Source organism: Nannospalax galili, unplaced genomic scaffold, assembly GCF_000622305.1.
Source record: "Nannospalax galili isolate Female #2095 unplaced genomic scaffold, S.galili_v1.0 scaffold566, whole genome shotgun sequence".
In the NCBI taxonomy this organism is placed as follows: domain Eukaryota; kingdom Metazoa; phylum Chordata; class Mammalia; order Rodentia; family Spalacidae; genus Nannospalax; species Nannospalax galili.
Window position 1 is genome coordinate 706,259 of NW_008355811.1, and position 15,531 is coordinate 721,789.

Here is a 15,531-nt window from a genome sequence, read left to right on the forward strand (position 1 = left end):
GAAGAAACAGAAGCAGGCAGATCTCTGTGGGACCCAGGCCAACCTGGTCTACATAGAGAGTTCCAGGCCAGCTGAGTTATAGGGAGACCCATCTCTAAACTAAACTAAACAACTAAACTAAACAAAACGAAACTAAAAAAGAATTACACTGTTGTGGGACGTTCTGTGTGAAACACACACACACACACACACACACACATGCACACACACACACGCACACACAAATCAACACAAATTTTTAAAAATGTATTATATTTGCAGAAGAAACATGGAAATTTAAGTCATGTTAATTTAAGTAGAGGTGATAAACATTACCACTGAAATCTACCCGAGTACAACCAATTATGACTAGTCATAATCAGATACATACAGATTAAAGATGCATGTGCCAGCATCTCAGTGTTAGTAGCAAAAACAATGAGTCTTTCTGCAAGGAACAATATATTCTAAAATGAAATGGAGATCTTTTTTAAAGGCTAAAAACTCATTCAATTTTATGTCTTACAGGGCTTATACTGAGTTTAATATTGTATAACTGTATTAATTCAACTGTGAACCTAGAAACTTGCACCCACTTGTGAAAGAGATGTACTCTTGCTCTGGAGTGTGTTACTGAATATGTTAAAGCTGTAGTGAAATGCTTCTTCTAATCATGTAGTTATTAAAAAATGTTTTTAAATAATAAATAATAATTCTTCAAAGCATAAAAACTTGATTCTTAATAATTAGTAGATGTGAAAAACATTACCATTGAAATCTACGTGACAACTTTATATCCATGCCCAGATGCCAAGGAGCTCAGAAAGTAACTGACCGTGACTAGTAATAATCAGATATATAGAGATTAGAAACGCATGTACAAACATCTTAATGTCATTTGCACTAAAAATGAATTTTTCTATTAAAAAAAAACGGGGAATACTTTAAAAAACCTATACTCTAGGGGATGGAGAGATGGTTCAGCGGTTAAGAGCATTGACTGCTCTTGCAGAAGACCTGGGTTTGATTCCCAGTCCCCACATGGCGTCTACGAACCGTCCTTAACTCCAGTTCCAGGGGAATCCGAAGCCCTCTTCTGACCTCCGCAGCACTGCACAACACGGGTGCACTCACATGCATGCAGGCAATACACTCATACACATAAAATAAAAAATAAAATATTTTTAAAAATCTATACTCTTATTAAATTTGAGAACCTAAAAGAAATGGATGGATATCTAAAATCATAGGAATCACCAAAACTAAACCAAGAGAGCAACAGATTAAATAGACCCATAACATATAAGGAAATCAAAACATGAATTTAAAACCTCCCAACTAAAAAAAGCCCAGACCCAGATGAATTTACAGCAGAATTCTGCCAGACATTTAAAGAAGACCTCCAACCAATACTACTTAAATTATTCAAAAAGATAGAAGCAGACAAAGAACTCCCAAATTCCTTCTATGAAGTCATTATCACTCTGCTACCAAGGCCAGATTAAGGAAACTGTAGACTTATACCCTTAATGAACATAGATGCAAAAATTCTCAACAAAATACCTGCAAACCACATACAGATACACATCAAAAAGATCATCCACAATGATCAAGTAGGCTTTATTCCAGAGATGCCGAAATGGTTCAATATACAAGTCAATAAACATCATAAATGATGTAAATGTACTCAAAGACAAAAATCACATGGTCATCTCAATAGTTACAGAAAAAGCCTTTGACAAAATTCAGCATGCATTCATGATAAAAGTCCTCAAGGGAATTGGACTGGAGGAAACATACCTCAACATAATTAAAGCTATATACAACAAACCCACAGCCAACATCATTCTAAATGTAGAAAAAACTGGAAGCAGTCCCATTAAAATCAGGAACCAGACAAAGAAGTCCACTATCATCCACTCCTTTTCAGTATAGTGCTTGAAACTCTTGCTAGAGCAATAAGACAAAAGAAGGAAATTAAAGGAGTATGAATTAGGAAGAGAACAAATTATCCCTTTTGGCAGATGATATACTATACCTAAGAGATCCCAAAATTTCCATTGGAAAACTAGAACTGATTCACACTTTCAGTAAAGTGGTAGGTTACAAAATTAATTTACAAAAATCAGTAACCTTTTCATATACCAATAACAAGCAATCAGAGAAAGAGTACAGGGAAACTCTCCTGTTCACAATAGCCTAAAAATTTAAAATAAAATTATCTCGGAATAAACCTGGCCAAAAACATCAAAGATCTCTACAACAAAAATTTTAAATATTTAAAGAAAGAGATTGAGGAAGACACCAGAAGATGGAAGGACCTCCCATGCTCATGGATTGGAAGAATTAATATTGTCAAAATGACCATCCTACCAAAAGCAAAATATAGATTCAATGCAATCTCAATCAAAATCCCCATGACATACTTCACAGAACTACAAAAAAAAAAAAAAAAATCCTTAAATTCATATGGAAGCACAAAAGACCCCAGATAGCCAAAGCAACCCTGAGTACAAAGAGCAATGGGGGGGGGGGGGGAGACTATACTACAGAGCCATAGTCACAAAAACAGCATGGTACTGGCACAAAAATACACACATAGATCAATGGAAAAAAACTGAAGACCCAAACATGAGTACATACAATTTTGGGCACCTGATATTTGACAAAGGTGCCAAGAATACGCAATGGGGGAAGAACAGCATCTTCAACAAATGGTACTGGCAAAACTGGATCTCCTCCTGAAGGAGAATGAAACTAAATCCTTATCTTTTACCTTGAACAAAAGTCAACTCCAAATGTATCAAAGACCTCAATATGAAACTTGAAAGTCTGAAACTGTTAGAAGAAAACATTGGCAGTAACCTACAAGATATAGGTATAGGAAAAGACCTTCTAAATCGGACACCAGTTGCTCAGGAATTAAGGTCAACAATCAACAAGTGGGACCCTCATTAAACTAAAAAACTTCTGTATATGCAAGTCAATAAACATCATAAAAAAAAAAAAAGAAAAAAACAAGAAAGTGAAGAGAGCTGGTGTGGTGACACACACCTTTAATCCCCCACACTCAGGAGGCAAAGGAAGGAGGATCTCTGTGAGTTTGAGGCCAGCCTAGTCTACAGAGCAAGTTTCAGGTCAGCTGGGGCTATAGGGAGACCCTGTCTCAAAAAAGACCGAAAAAAAAGAAAAAAGAGGTTTGACATCCAGAATATGTAAAGAACTCAAAAAACAAATAATCAAAAAAAAAAAAATGACCCAATTAAAAGATGGGCTAAAGATCAAAACAGAGAATTCTCAAAAGAAGTAATAAAGATAGCCAAGAAACATCTTAAAAGGTGTTCAACATCATTAGTAATTAGGGCAATGCAAATTAAAAGCACCTTAAGATTTCACCTTACCCGTGTCAGACTGGCTAAGATCAAGAGAACAAATGATACCAATGCTGGTGAGAACATGGATAAAGGGGAACGCTCATTCACTGCTGGTGGGATTGCAAATTCATGTAATGGATAACAGTGTGGAGCACTCTTAAAAACTAAAAATGAGCCAGGCACGGTGGCATACACCTTTGATCCCAGCACTCGGGAAGCAGAGGCAGGTGGATCTCTATGAGTTCAAAGCCAGCCTGATCTACATAGTGAGTTCCAGGACAGCTGGAAGTACAGGGAGACCCTGTCTCAAAAAGACCAAAAAATAAAAATAAAAATAAAAATAAAAATGAACCTACCATATGACCCAGTTATACCACTCCTTGGCATATACCCAAAAGATTCATCCTATTGCAGGGACACTTGTACATCCATATTTGTTGCTGTTCTTTTCCCAATAGCTAAGAGATGGAAGCAACTTAAGTGTCCCTCAACTGATGAGTGGTTAATGAAAATGTGGTATGTTTACACAATGGAATTCTACTCAGCAGTAAAGAAAGATAAAATAATTAAATTTGCAGGTAAATGGATGGCTCTAGAAACTGTTATACTAAGTGAAGTAACCAGATTCAGACAAAAAAAATAAAAAAGACATGTTCTCCCTCATTTGTGGATCCTAGCACCAAATCCTTACAAGTGTGTATATATCCTGATAGAACTACAGGAATCAGGTAAAGGGAAAGAAGGAACCTGAGAAAGAAGACTAGCAGGAGACAGGTGTTACTAAGTAAAAAATGTATAAAAAGGGGGCAAATGGGAGAGGGAGGAGGGCTATACAAGGAACTATGGGAATAAAGGGGAAGGAGTTCAAGAGAAGTGGTACCATAGCAGGCAGAAATTTTCAAGGGAGAAATGGGGAAACCGGGGATGCTTTAAATTGGGAGGGCAGAGAAGGAAGATAAGACAGGGAGAGAAAGCAGAGATAAATAGTGCCTAGTTAGCATAAAAAAAACAGGGAAGCTAGGCATAGTGGTGCATGCCTTTAATCTAAAAAAAGAAAAGGACAGGACAAAGGGGAAAGATGGGATGGGACTAGAATGGACTGGACTGGACAGGGAGGGGAGGGGAGAGGAGGAAGGAGAAAAAAAAGGGAAAGGAAAGGGAAAAGAAAGACCCAGAGGGATTATTAGTCCATAAACTTACTGATAAGTTACACATACAATACCTCCACATGAGTCTGTGAGTATAACTGAAGTCTACATAACAAGAAACAGTGCCAGACAGCAGAAACCTTCCTTTGAGTTGTTGGCCAGGGTAGTCCAAGAGACTCCCAAAATTACACAGGCCATTGCCACAGTCCTTGATTCCCTCCCGGAACTTGATGGTAAGACCCTATTGCTGAAGACAGGACACTTTGGACACAGGATTTGAAACAACGGAGCTGGAACTAACCTGGAAGCCATCTCCCCTGAAGGCTAGCTCTCATTGCTTTGGAGAGCACAATGCAAGCTGCTAAGGGAGACCATCAATTAATGGTCCAACCCCAGCTTTGAGGCCTAAAAAAAACACATCAATGACCAGCACAGCAAACAACATTGGTGCACTTTTATCTTGGTGGGTAATCAAGAGCTACCTAATTGGATTTAAACTCATTGAAACTCATGTGTGGTACTATAAACCTAGCCAAATACACATAGCTGGAGAGGTCATAGATCTTAGAGAAAACTCCAAGGCTGTAATAAGCCTAGATAAATGTAATATAGATCCTTAAATCTATAGACAAGTATCTCAATTACCACCCATCAAAGAAGCTTCATTTTCAAGAGATAGAGTTCCACAACTGGTCACACAGAGATTCTCTGTGAATTGCCCAAGCCTTGAAGTGCCCAAGTGGCACATCTAGGATGAAACCTCTACACTTAAGGGTCAAGGAACATAGAACAAACAAGGGATGAAGAGACCACTAATGCATCTTTCAGTTTTCATCAATGAAGCTTCCTCATGCAAGAGAACCAGGAACACAAAAGGTCACAAATGGCAAAAACGCAGAGACTAAGAGTCTGCAGAACATGGGTCCTTGGACAGGACCCTATATTAAAACCCACTCACCCATCATTTCAGAAGATGGGGCAAAAAGATTTTAAGAGCCAGGGAGGAGGTGCATGACCATACAGAAACAGTCCTACAGGCTCCGGGGACTCTTCTCATACGAACCTGCAGCAATGGTGTCAGCATACCCAAGACTCATGCAAACTTAAGCAGACAAAAACCCAGCACAGAACCATGGAAATGAACAGCAGGCCCCAATCTTAGTAGGAGAATTTTTGGCAGCTGATTACTGCTGGGTGAGAATGAACTGATCTTCTTAAAGGGAGGAACTCTAGATAGACTGACTAGATCCCAGTGGATAAACTAGCACTGAGGGACATCTGGGGACACTAACTTGACATGATAGGCCTTAACACAAATGACAAAAGGTATAAACTCCGGTGGGGGCTATGGGAGGGTGCCAAAGGGGAAGGGGGTATAAAAATGATTTTCTGTATGAAATACACAAAAATTCAGTATTTTTTTTAATATTTTATTTTTAGTATTATTTTATGTGTACAAGTGTATTGCCTGCATGTATGTGAGTGCATCCATGTCGTGTAATGCCACAGAGGTCAGAAGAGGGCTTCAGATTCTCCTGGAACTGGAGTTAAGGATGGTTTGTAGCCACCATGTGGGTGCTGGAAACTGAACACAGGTCCTCTGCAAGAGCAGTCAATGCTCTTAACCACTGAGCCATCTCTCCAGCCCCCAATATATATTTTTTTAATGACAAAGTGCCAGGCATAGTGGTGCATGCCTTTAGTCCCAGCACTCAGGAGGAGAGACAGGCAGATCTCTGTGAGTCTGAGGCCAGCCTGGTCTACAATAGTTCAGGCCAGCTGGGGCTACAGGGAGACCATCTCAAAAAAAAAAAAAAAAAAAAAAAAGACAAAGCAAAAAATGTATATATAATTCACATTTTTTTACACAAACTAATGTTTTTATATGCTTTTTAAAATGTGTACGTGTGTTTTGCATGCATATATATAAGTGCATCTATGTGTGCAATGCCTGTGGAAGCCAAAAAGAGTGTTGGATCCCCTGGAACTGGAGTTAAGGACAGCTGTTAGCCACCATGTGGGTGCTGGGAACTGAGCTCAGGTCCTCTGAAAGAGCAGTCAGTGTTCTTAACCACTGCGCCATCTCTCCAGTTCCCTTATTTACTTATTTTTGAGACAAGGTTTTGCTGTATAGCCAAGTCTGACCTCAGATCCACAATCTTCTAGCCTCAGTCTCCAGAGTGCTTGGCATTACATGTGCCACTGAAGTCCAGCAATTTTAATATATGTTAAGGCTTCTATGTTTTTGTTGAGGTGTGTGTTCACTTTTTTTTTGGGGGGGGGGGAAGAGCACAGAGGGTCTCATGTAGCCCAGACTGTTCTCAAACTCACTATCTAGGTAAGGATGACCTTGAATTTCTGATCTTCCTATCTCCACCTCCCAGGTGCTGTGTGCCACCATACTTAGTCTGTGGGTGCTGGGGATCAAATCCAGGGTTTCAAGCATGCTAGGCAAGTACTCCACCAAATGAACTACATCCCGTAGCCTGAAGATTCTACTTCTACACTGTCATTCTAGCTCCAGATGAGGATACTCTAATATACCTGCCAGTAGCATCTCCAGAAGGTGGAGACCAAAGTCAAGAACCCTCTCAAAGCACTGAGCAAACAACAGTCACTGTCAACCTCATCCTAGATGGACTTTTCTACCTAACCACCACAAGCACTAGTTTCTACCAATCTTTTCATGGCCTCCTTACAAGGCCTCCTTGGAGGCAGGCCACCATGGAGTTTCTCTCTGCCTATCCCAGTGAGTAGGAAGGGCAGATCTAAGTTTGCTGTGTAAAGCTGATTCCACCCTACAGCCTGTGACTCTGTAATGCTCTTTAGTCCCCTGTACCCTACCAGGTAGCCCTTATCCTACCCATCTGGAGTCCACATGTCTAGTACCCACACCATCTAACACCTACCCTGTCCATCCTACCATGTGAGTCCATCCCAGTGTCCACATGTCTATGACAGTACCCACATGTCCACCAGCATGGTGTCTATGTGCCCAGGACCATTTTTCCCTCTGTGACAAAGAAATAGTTAAGACATTCTGAGCTTTTTCTGATATGGCCATAGATCTATTCTGAAAACCTTATTTCAGGTTTTCCCTTCCCAACCCAAATGAGGAAAAAGGGAAAGTCAGAGACGGGAAGTACATAGGTCAGGGCTTTGTCAATCTACCCCAGCCCTGAGAGCATCAGGAAGTGAAGAGAGAACCCAAGGACTGGGTGTGAAGACAGTGGTCCATGATATGGAACAGCAGGTATAGCTGCTTATACAAAGAAAGGGCAACAGCAAGGCATATTGGTGCTTTAACCCCAGCACCTGAGTGGCAGAGGCAAGTAGACCTCTGTGAGTTGAAAGCCACCCTGGTTTACATAGAGAGTGCAAGGCCAGCTGGGACTAGGGTGAGACCCTGTCTCGAAAGCAAAACAAAAGGAGAGCTGAGTCCCGCTCAAAGGCTAGAATTTTCCAGAAACCTGTCACTGTTTTCAGTTTTCTAGAGTAAACAGTACCACCCCTGGAGTCTCTAAAGGACTGTCTGTCTGCTGTGGGAACAGTAAAAAGGAAATCATTAGAGCCAGAGAATGCTCAGCCAGAAAGTCAAGCACCAATGCACCAGGGACAGGCATGAAACCCCACTGCCCTATGCCTGCCACTCCAAACTCCCAGCATCTGCAGCCACCTAACCAGTCCTGGGAGCCCTGGAGGCTTCCTAATCCCAAATGCCAGACAAGATGGCAAGAAAAGAAACCTAACAACTTAATACCTGCACTAAGGCTATACCAGGAGGCTGTGTCTGTTCTGGCACTGACTGAGGACTCTGTTTCAGTTGTGTGTCTATCCTAACACCAAAAGATGCTTTCCCCACACATTAAGATTCAAAAGTTTAGAGAGCTGGCCCAAGAGGCCCATCCATCACCACTTACAACACTTTAAATTCCAACCACTACCAACAGATACAAAGCACAAGTGACTACTCATGTTTCAAACCTACCTTCTTAGCAGCAGCCAACTTCCACCTCCGCTCCTGGGCGAAGTCTGTGGCCATCCACTGCATCTCCTCCAACAGATAGTCCCAATGAGATTTGGAGCGTGGGACTTCTTGCAGTTTTGGTAGCCGCCTTAGGGACCACAAGCCTTCCTTCCTTAAATCTGCTATCCGCTGATGAATCTGATTTTCCTATAAGGAACATGGTATCAGGGAGGCAAGGGTCAGCATGAAATTATTAAGTGTATTCTGCTAAACTCTACTGTGTCAAAGACTCAGTTAGGTACTAAAAGGAGAGCAACCTCAACCAAGGTCACAGTTTAAGATAAGCCTGCACAAAGATCAAATGGCTCTAGAAGAATCCAAAGGAAAGAGTCTGAGGCTCTGCCAGAAACTTCAAGGAAGCTGGGCAGTAGTCTTCCTCCAACTTTAAAGAACAGAATTAGCTGGGCATGGTGGTGCACGCCTTTAATCCCAGCACTTGGGAGGCAGAGGCAGGCGGATCTTTGTGAGTTCGAGGCCAGCCTGGTCTACATAGTGAGTTCCAGGACAGGTGGGGCTACAAGGACACCCTGTCTCAAAAAGACAAAAAAAAAAAAAGTGGCTGGGTTGTGGCTCAATGGCAATGCACCTACCTAGCATACCTAAGGCCCTGGGTTCAACCTTCCAACACTATCAAAAAAAGAAAAAGAAAAGTCAGAATAAAACCAAAAGATCCAGGACTAAAGAGATGGCTCAGTGGTTAAGAGCACTGGTTGCTCTTGCAGAGGATCTGAGTTTAGTTCACAGCACCCATATGGCAGCTAACTACCATCTGTAACTCCGGTTTCATGGAATCCAACTCCCTCTCCTGATCTCTGCAGGCATTGCACAACACAGGTGCACTTACATACGTGCAGGCAATACACTCATACACATAAAAACAATAAAATATATATATAAAAATCCAATGTTTACACAGAAGTATGAAAGTGTATACAAGAGAAACTATCATGCCTGGAATTTGCTTCAAAATTATTAGGAAGTACAAGAATCAATGAAGGCTGGCCAGGTACTAATCACTGTGCCAAAACCAGACAATGAGAAGCATCAAGTTTATGTCAACTTAGTATGATACATGCTTCTTTTAAATTCCCTGATGAAGTTGAACAAAACAGTCATCTAATGAGAGCTAAGTGCTGGACACTGCCTCTCAAGGATGAAGACTTCAGTCTGTCCCTACTGCCTGACCCCAACCTCCAGTCACAACAAGAAGGAAAGCAACCTACCATGGTCAATTCTACTATAAGACAATGACTCCCATGAGTCTGCTTCTAGCAAAGGAGGCTACATTACTTTAGTCTTGGTTTTCAATGATAATGAACCAAATGTTTAGTTTTAAACAACTACAACCTTAAAAAAGAAAACCAAGCCAGGCGTGATGGCACAAGTCTTTAATTTTAGCGCTCTAGAGGCAGACACAGGCAGATCTCTGTGAATTTGAGGATAGCCTGGTCTATAAGTTCCAGGACAACTGGGGTTCCATCTTGAGACCCTGCCTCAAAAATTAATGAATTAGTATGAAACATACATCACAAACCAGAATACAGGCTGTATTCAGGCTGCACGTGAAGATATGTGTCTGTTTATTTTAACTACTCTCTTGGCTGAGTTTGAAAGCAAGCTCTCTCAAACCCAGTAATTAGAGACCAACCTAGGACACATAGGGAGACCTCAAAACAAAACAAACCACACCAAGAATACACTTTGAATTTTCCTAGGCACACTTACCAGTGTTATTTGTTCTGCCAGTTTATCCTGAGAACTGTCCTGGGATGAGGCAGCATTCTGAGCAGGGCTCTGTGGCTTGGGGGTAGCTGACACTGCCACCCCTGGAGATCGAGAAGTGATGGGAGACAATGCCTTACTGGTGGTGGAAGAGGGTCTGTTCACTGGTGAAGATCGTGCAGGTGAGGGTCCCGGGCCTGAGCCACTCACAGGTACAAGGGATGAGGAAGAGGAGGTAGTGGGCAGAGACCGCTGGCAGGGCTGGGCAGAGTCCAAGGGGGGCCTGGTCGATGTCACTGTCTAGTGGGCAGAAGACAAGTGAAGCAGGGTCAGGACAAGGCTTCCCAAGGTCCAGAGTGCCCAAATGCCAGAGAGCTCAGCCAGTGCCTTCTTTCTCCATGGCAACACAAGCACACAAAATAAATCCCATTACAAACCACAACTCAAAACCACAAACTAGATGATGTACAAAGATCAAATGATTTTTCTACAAAGAATGTAACAAAAGCTTCCTGCACCTTTACATATTGTCTCAGAGCTCTTAGAAACTTTCTTCTTTCTTTCTTTCCCCAGTTTTTTCTCCTACTTTTAAAATGTGATCTTTTTGTTTGTTTAGCTTTTTGCTTCTTTTAGCTTTTGATTTTGTAGCCTAAGCAGACCTTGAATGCTCCATGCTTCTTCCCTTAGTCTTCTGAGGGCTGGGATTACAAGCATGTGCCACCGTGTCTGGCTTTTTTGAAAGGTTCCCCCCTTTGTATTTTTTGGCAATCTTTAATGTTTCAATTGTGTGGAACTGAAACGTGTATTTAAAGGCAAACAAAAACAGACAGCTATTTAAGCCTTAAGTTACAAGAAAAGGAAGCTGGATAAAAATCACAGGACTGGGGCTGGATAGATGGCTCAGCGGTTAAGAACACTGGTTGTTCTTGCAGAAGGCCCAGGTTTGAATGCCAGCACCCACATGACAGCTAACAACTGTCTGTAACTCCAGTCCCAGAGGATCCGACAGCCTCTTCTGACCTCCGTGGGCACTGCACAACACGGGTGCACTTACCTATATGCAGGCAATACATGCATACACATAAAATTTTAAAAAATTTAAAAAAAAAGAGAAATACAGGACTGAGTACTATCATCTACCTCTCTCTGCTTGCTGATTGCATCTGCAATGTGACCACCCATTTCATGTCCCTGTTGCCATGCCTTCCCCACCAAAATAGACTGTAGCCTAAAACCATGCCAGAGGGATCCCTTTGTCCCTTAAAAAATTTTTTTAAAAAAGCAGGACTGTTCTGTTTTAACTGTGGAGAAATGAACAATGCAATGCTAAACTAGATTCTTTTTTTATTATATTTCCATGTGACATCACTCAAATATCAAGTATCAGTTGAGCTTGTTGTTTATGTGTGTCTTCTATTTTTTCTGAGACAAAACTCAGTACTGCAGCCCAGGCTGGCCTTGATCTTCCTGCCTTGGCCTCTCCAGTGCCGGTATTAGAGACCCAAGCCACCAATCCCCACCTTGGCATCTTGCATCTTTTTACCAGTTCCACATGTATCTCTTGTGGCATGAAGACAAGAAGGGTAGGTAGGAAACCCTCCTGTAATGTCCAGAAGCCAAGTTCACAAAAATAAAGCGGCCTCTGTAAGTCTGAGTGAAGTTCTCCCAAGAGCCCCAGGGAGGAGGCCACCTAGATAGAGAGGAGATGGACTGGCAGGAATACCAGTCAGGACCATCAGGGCAGGGAAGACTCAAGAGACACATCTCAAGACCTAACAATGACCCCATGGCAAGTGCCTACACTAATCTCTCTACCTCAGAGGCCCAGAAACCATACCATATTTATTTAGAAATAAAGCTTTACAGGAATGTAGCCACTCAGAATTTGTCTACACCTTTGTCTTCAGCAACAGAGTTGAGTGACTAGCAGAAACAGAATGGCCTGCAAAGCCAAAAAATTTACCCCTGGCTCTTTACAGAAAATTGGGGCTAATCCCATCCTACCATAAGACAAGAGTCTCTCCCACCCTCCCATGGCACTGGGGATTGATCCTAGGGGCCTCATACATGCTAGGTAAACACTCTCCCAGCTCTCCTTTTACCTTTGAGATAAGCTCTCACTAAGCTGCCCAGGATGGCCTTGAACTTGTAATCCTCCTGCCTCAACCTCCCAACTAGCTAAGATTGTAGACCTGTGCTACCAGGTCCAACTAAGTAATGGGATTTAATAGCTTTTGAACAGTTTCTTAGACATCATTTGCCACAGCCAATCCCTTCAACAACAAAAGCAGGAAAACTAATGTAAGAAAAAAACACAGCACTGCTCAGTCAGTATGACTCTGGGAGAAAAAGAATCTCTCTCTCATGAAAATTTGAACAAAGACACAGGGTGAATTTAGTGGCCCTGGGGGAAGCACCCTCCTCCCCTAACTGACTATGTAGGATGCATCCATGGGGACCTGCCTCAAAGCTCTGGAATGACCTAGGATAGCTACCCATAGCCCCACCACTTAGTGGATAAAGGCATGCCAAGTTATTTAGCCTTCTGGCCTGAGCTTCTCATAAAATGGGGATAGCAGATTTTACTTTATAGGGTTGCTAGGTATAGAAACTAAACTAATGCCAATGAAGTCTTTATTATAGCATCTGCTGGCTCTCCTTGAAGGTACCACAAACATGGTAGTTATCACTGATTGTTCTCATTTTAAGCCTTTGCTGTGAATCCTTAACTGGAACTCAAAGCTCTTTTGGGTAGATCCTTATTAATATGAAGGAGGGGAGAGGAAAAGGAAACTTTCTTAAGCAGGGCTCAATATTGGCTGACTTAAGAATCACAATAATTCTTGGACCCTCTCCCACTCCCTCTTGTACTATAGAGGTAGTTTGTTCAAGCTGCAGAATCTCACTCGCCCCCAGGAACTGCAGCTAGTTCATTACAAACACTCCCAAGCCCACATGGCTATTAAATCAATGGAGAAGAAGAGGCATCCTCAACACCCCAATAGTGCTGTCCATGCTTGTGGAGTCTATGGTAGAAAAAAAAAGGGAAGTCAAGGAAGAAGTCTACCAAATACTTAGGCACAGGGCTTTGCCCTTGGACAAAGTCAAGGTCAACTCTGGATTGTCATTTCATCCATGTCATCTGGAGCCAGTCCCACAACCCCAAGGCTGGTAAAATTGGTTACCATCTGAGGGTTTCCAGAAGACCAAATGGGGTGATAAACACAATGCCTTCTGCACAGTTTGTGATTCAGGAGGTGGAGACTCCCTCTACTAAGAGCAACAATAATAATGGTTTTCTATCATTTTAATGATTATTATTACAGAGCCAAATAGAATTTGTTTACAGCTTCTACAATAACCAACTGTCCTAAGAGGGCAAGCAAAGTTGCTCCAAGGAATGTACAGGTTCAGTGCGGAACACCCTATCAAATACCTAGACAGCAAGCCACCTTTGCAGGCTGTTTCCTCTTTTCTTCTGCACCTCACTAGTAAAAGAGCCAATGTCCACAGAGTACCTGGGTCTGGGAGGAAAGCTGAGAGGCCTGCATCTGTGCCTTCCCGGGCATCGGAACATGGAGGGCCGGCTGGGCGGGCTGTGGAGGAGGAGCAGGGAGCTGGCTGGGCAAAGGGGTAGGAATAGGGGCATTCAACTGTTGAGTCTTCACTGGGATTTGGAGCTGAGCTGGAGTCTCCACCACCTGTGGCTGCTGTGGAAACTGCAGAGTGGAAGGAAGGGCTGTGGCAGGGACACTGGCTGGGGGCAGCCTCGCAGGCAGCTGTGGTGGCGGGGTATGCAAGCTGGCGGCATTCTGCACAGGAGGCCCTGTAGAAGGGTCATAATGCTGCTGGCTCTGCCTCTGTCCGGTGAGCTGTGTGGCCTGAGGAATGGGGGGCATCCCTCCTGCAAAATAAGAAAGAGCCCAAAGCACTGACTTCAGAGCATGCAGCTTCCCAAGTGAGTCACAAGGACGTGCACTGAACATCCTGGGGCTCACATGAGAACTGCCACACTCAAATGGGAGTTAGTGTCCTAGCAGATCTAATGTCAGGATAAGCACACAAAGAAGGAAGGAAGGAAGGAACCCAACCATTGCCAAGTTAGCACCAAGCAAACCAAGCATCAAATAACCACAGAGCACCCGACAGCAGCAGCAATTAAGAACACAGGAATAAAATCACTGGAAAGCATAAGGAGATATATGGCTCCCACTGGAGTGACAAGAACCTGTCTCCAGGGGCTTTCTCATCCTGAACTGACTGGGGCTCAGAGACATGTCCCCACGTGGGAAACTCCACGTCCAGTATACTGTCTTGACTGCACAACCTCAGGCTGCGCTGGGCTCCAGGTTTCGTGCATTCCCTCGTTACAAGCTAAGAGTGCTGCTCTAACGCTGGGTCTTACCTTGGACTGTCGGCATTAACTGCTGCAGAGGGACTCCTGCATTCACCCCTGGATGCTGGAAAACTACCCCTGGATGACCCACTTCAAGTCGAGGTCTCTTAGACTGCTCTAGAATAATTTTCAAGAAAGGTGCCGTTTCATGTAAAAATAAAACCACAGAAGTAGTAGGGGGAAAAAAAACATCAATAAATGTTTTTATAATCTTTGAAAAGGGAAGCCTTTCTATGCCATAAGGGATAAGGTTGATAAATATAGTTTCTTTTCATTAAAATTTTGCAAGTACAAGAAAGAGCATCATAAAAGGTCAAAGAACAAGCAACAACTGAGAGACAGTGCAACATGTGACCAATAGAGGTTCATTTATTCATTCTGAAAGCACTCAGCAATAATACGAAAGGTCTCAACAGCCAGGACACATTGGGCAGAGAACATGAATAGCGAGCCAAGGATAGATTTACAAATGGTTAACAAAAAATAGATGCTCCTTTGCAACCTTACTCAAAATCAAACCAGAGCATGTAATCTTACTCTTAGATCATCAAAGATCAAAATATATCAAAATAAGTAAAATGGACAAAATCTCTAAGAACCAGAAATTGTGGATGATGGTGGAAGTCACAGGCACACCTTTTGGAGGGCAATTTAGCAGCAGCACCACCTTACCCCACTTGGACCTGGCAGTGGGGTGTTCACTGCCAGATACGTCAAAGAACATTTCAGACTAGATGTCCAAGTCTCTGCTGATTACAACAGAAAAAAGGTAGCAATAACCAGGGAAGACTAGTAAAGACTGATTGACATTGACAAAGGTCAATCATTCAGGCTAAGAGTAGTGGCACACACCTGTAAACACCTTATTAGAGAGACAAAGGCAAA

At 42.6% G+C, this 15,531-nt stretch overlaps 1 protein-coding gene across 14 annotated transcripts in view; it reads right to left on the bottom strand.

Moving 5' to 3' along the window:
* Ep400 (E1A binding protein p400) overlaps positions 1 to 15,531 on the bottom strand; it is a 152,902-nt gene that overhangs the window by 100,887 nt on the left and 36,484 nt on the right. For 11 of the 14 annotated variants that reach the window (XM_029556478.1, XM_029556474.1, XM_029556470.1 and 8 more), the window contains 4 exons: positions 14,656 to 14,763; positions 13,769 to 14,154; positions 10,254 to 10,550; positions 8,490 to 8,675 (listed from right to left, as the gene is read on the bottom strand). In XM_029556478.1, coding sequence (XP_029412338.1) covers positions 8,490 to 8,675; positions 10,254 to 10,550; positions 13,769 to 14,154; positions 14,656 to 14,763 — 977 coding nt within the window. The remainder of the gene's footprint in view (positions 1 to 8,489; positions 8,676 to 10,253; positions 10,551 to 13,768; positions 14,155 to 14,655; positions 14,764 to 15,531) is intronic. The other 3 variants (XM_029556476.1, XM_029556479.1, XM_029556482.1) reach the window with 1 other exon arrangement.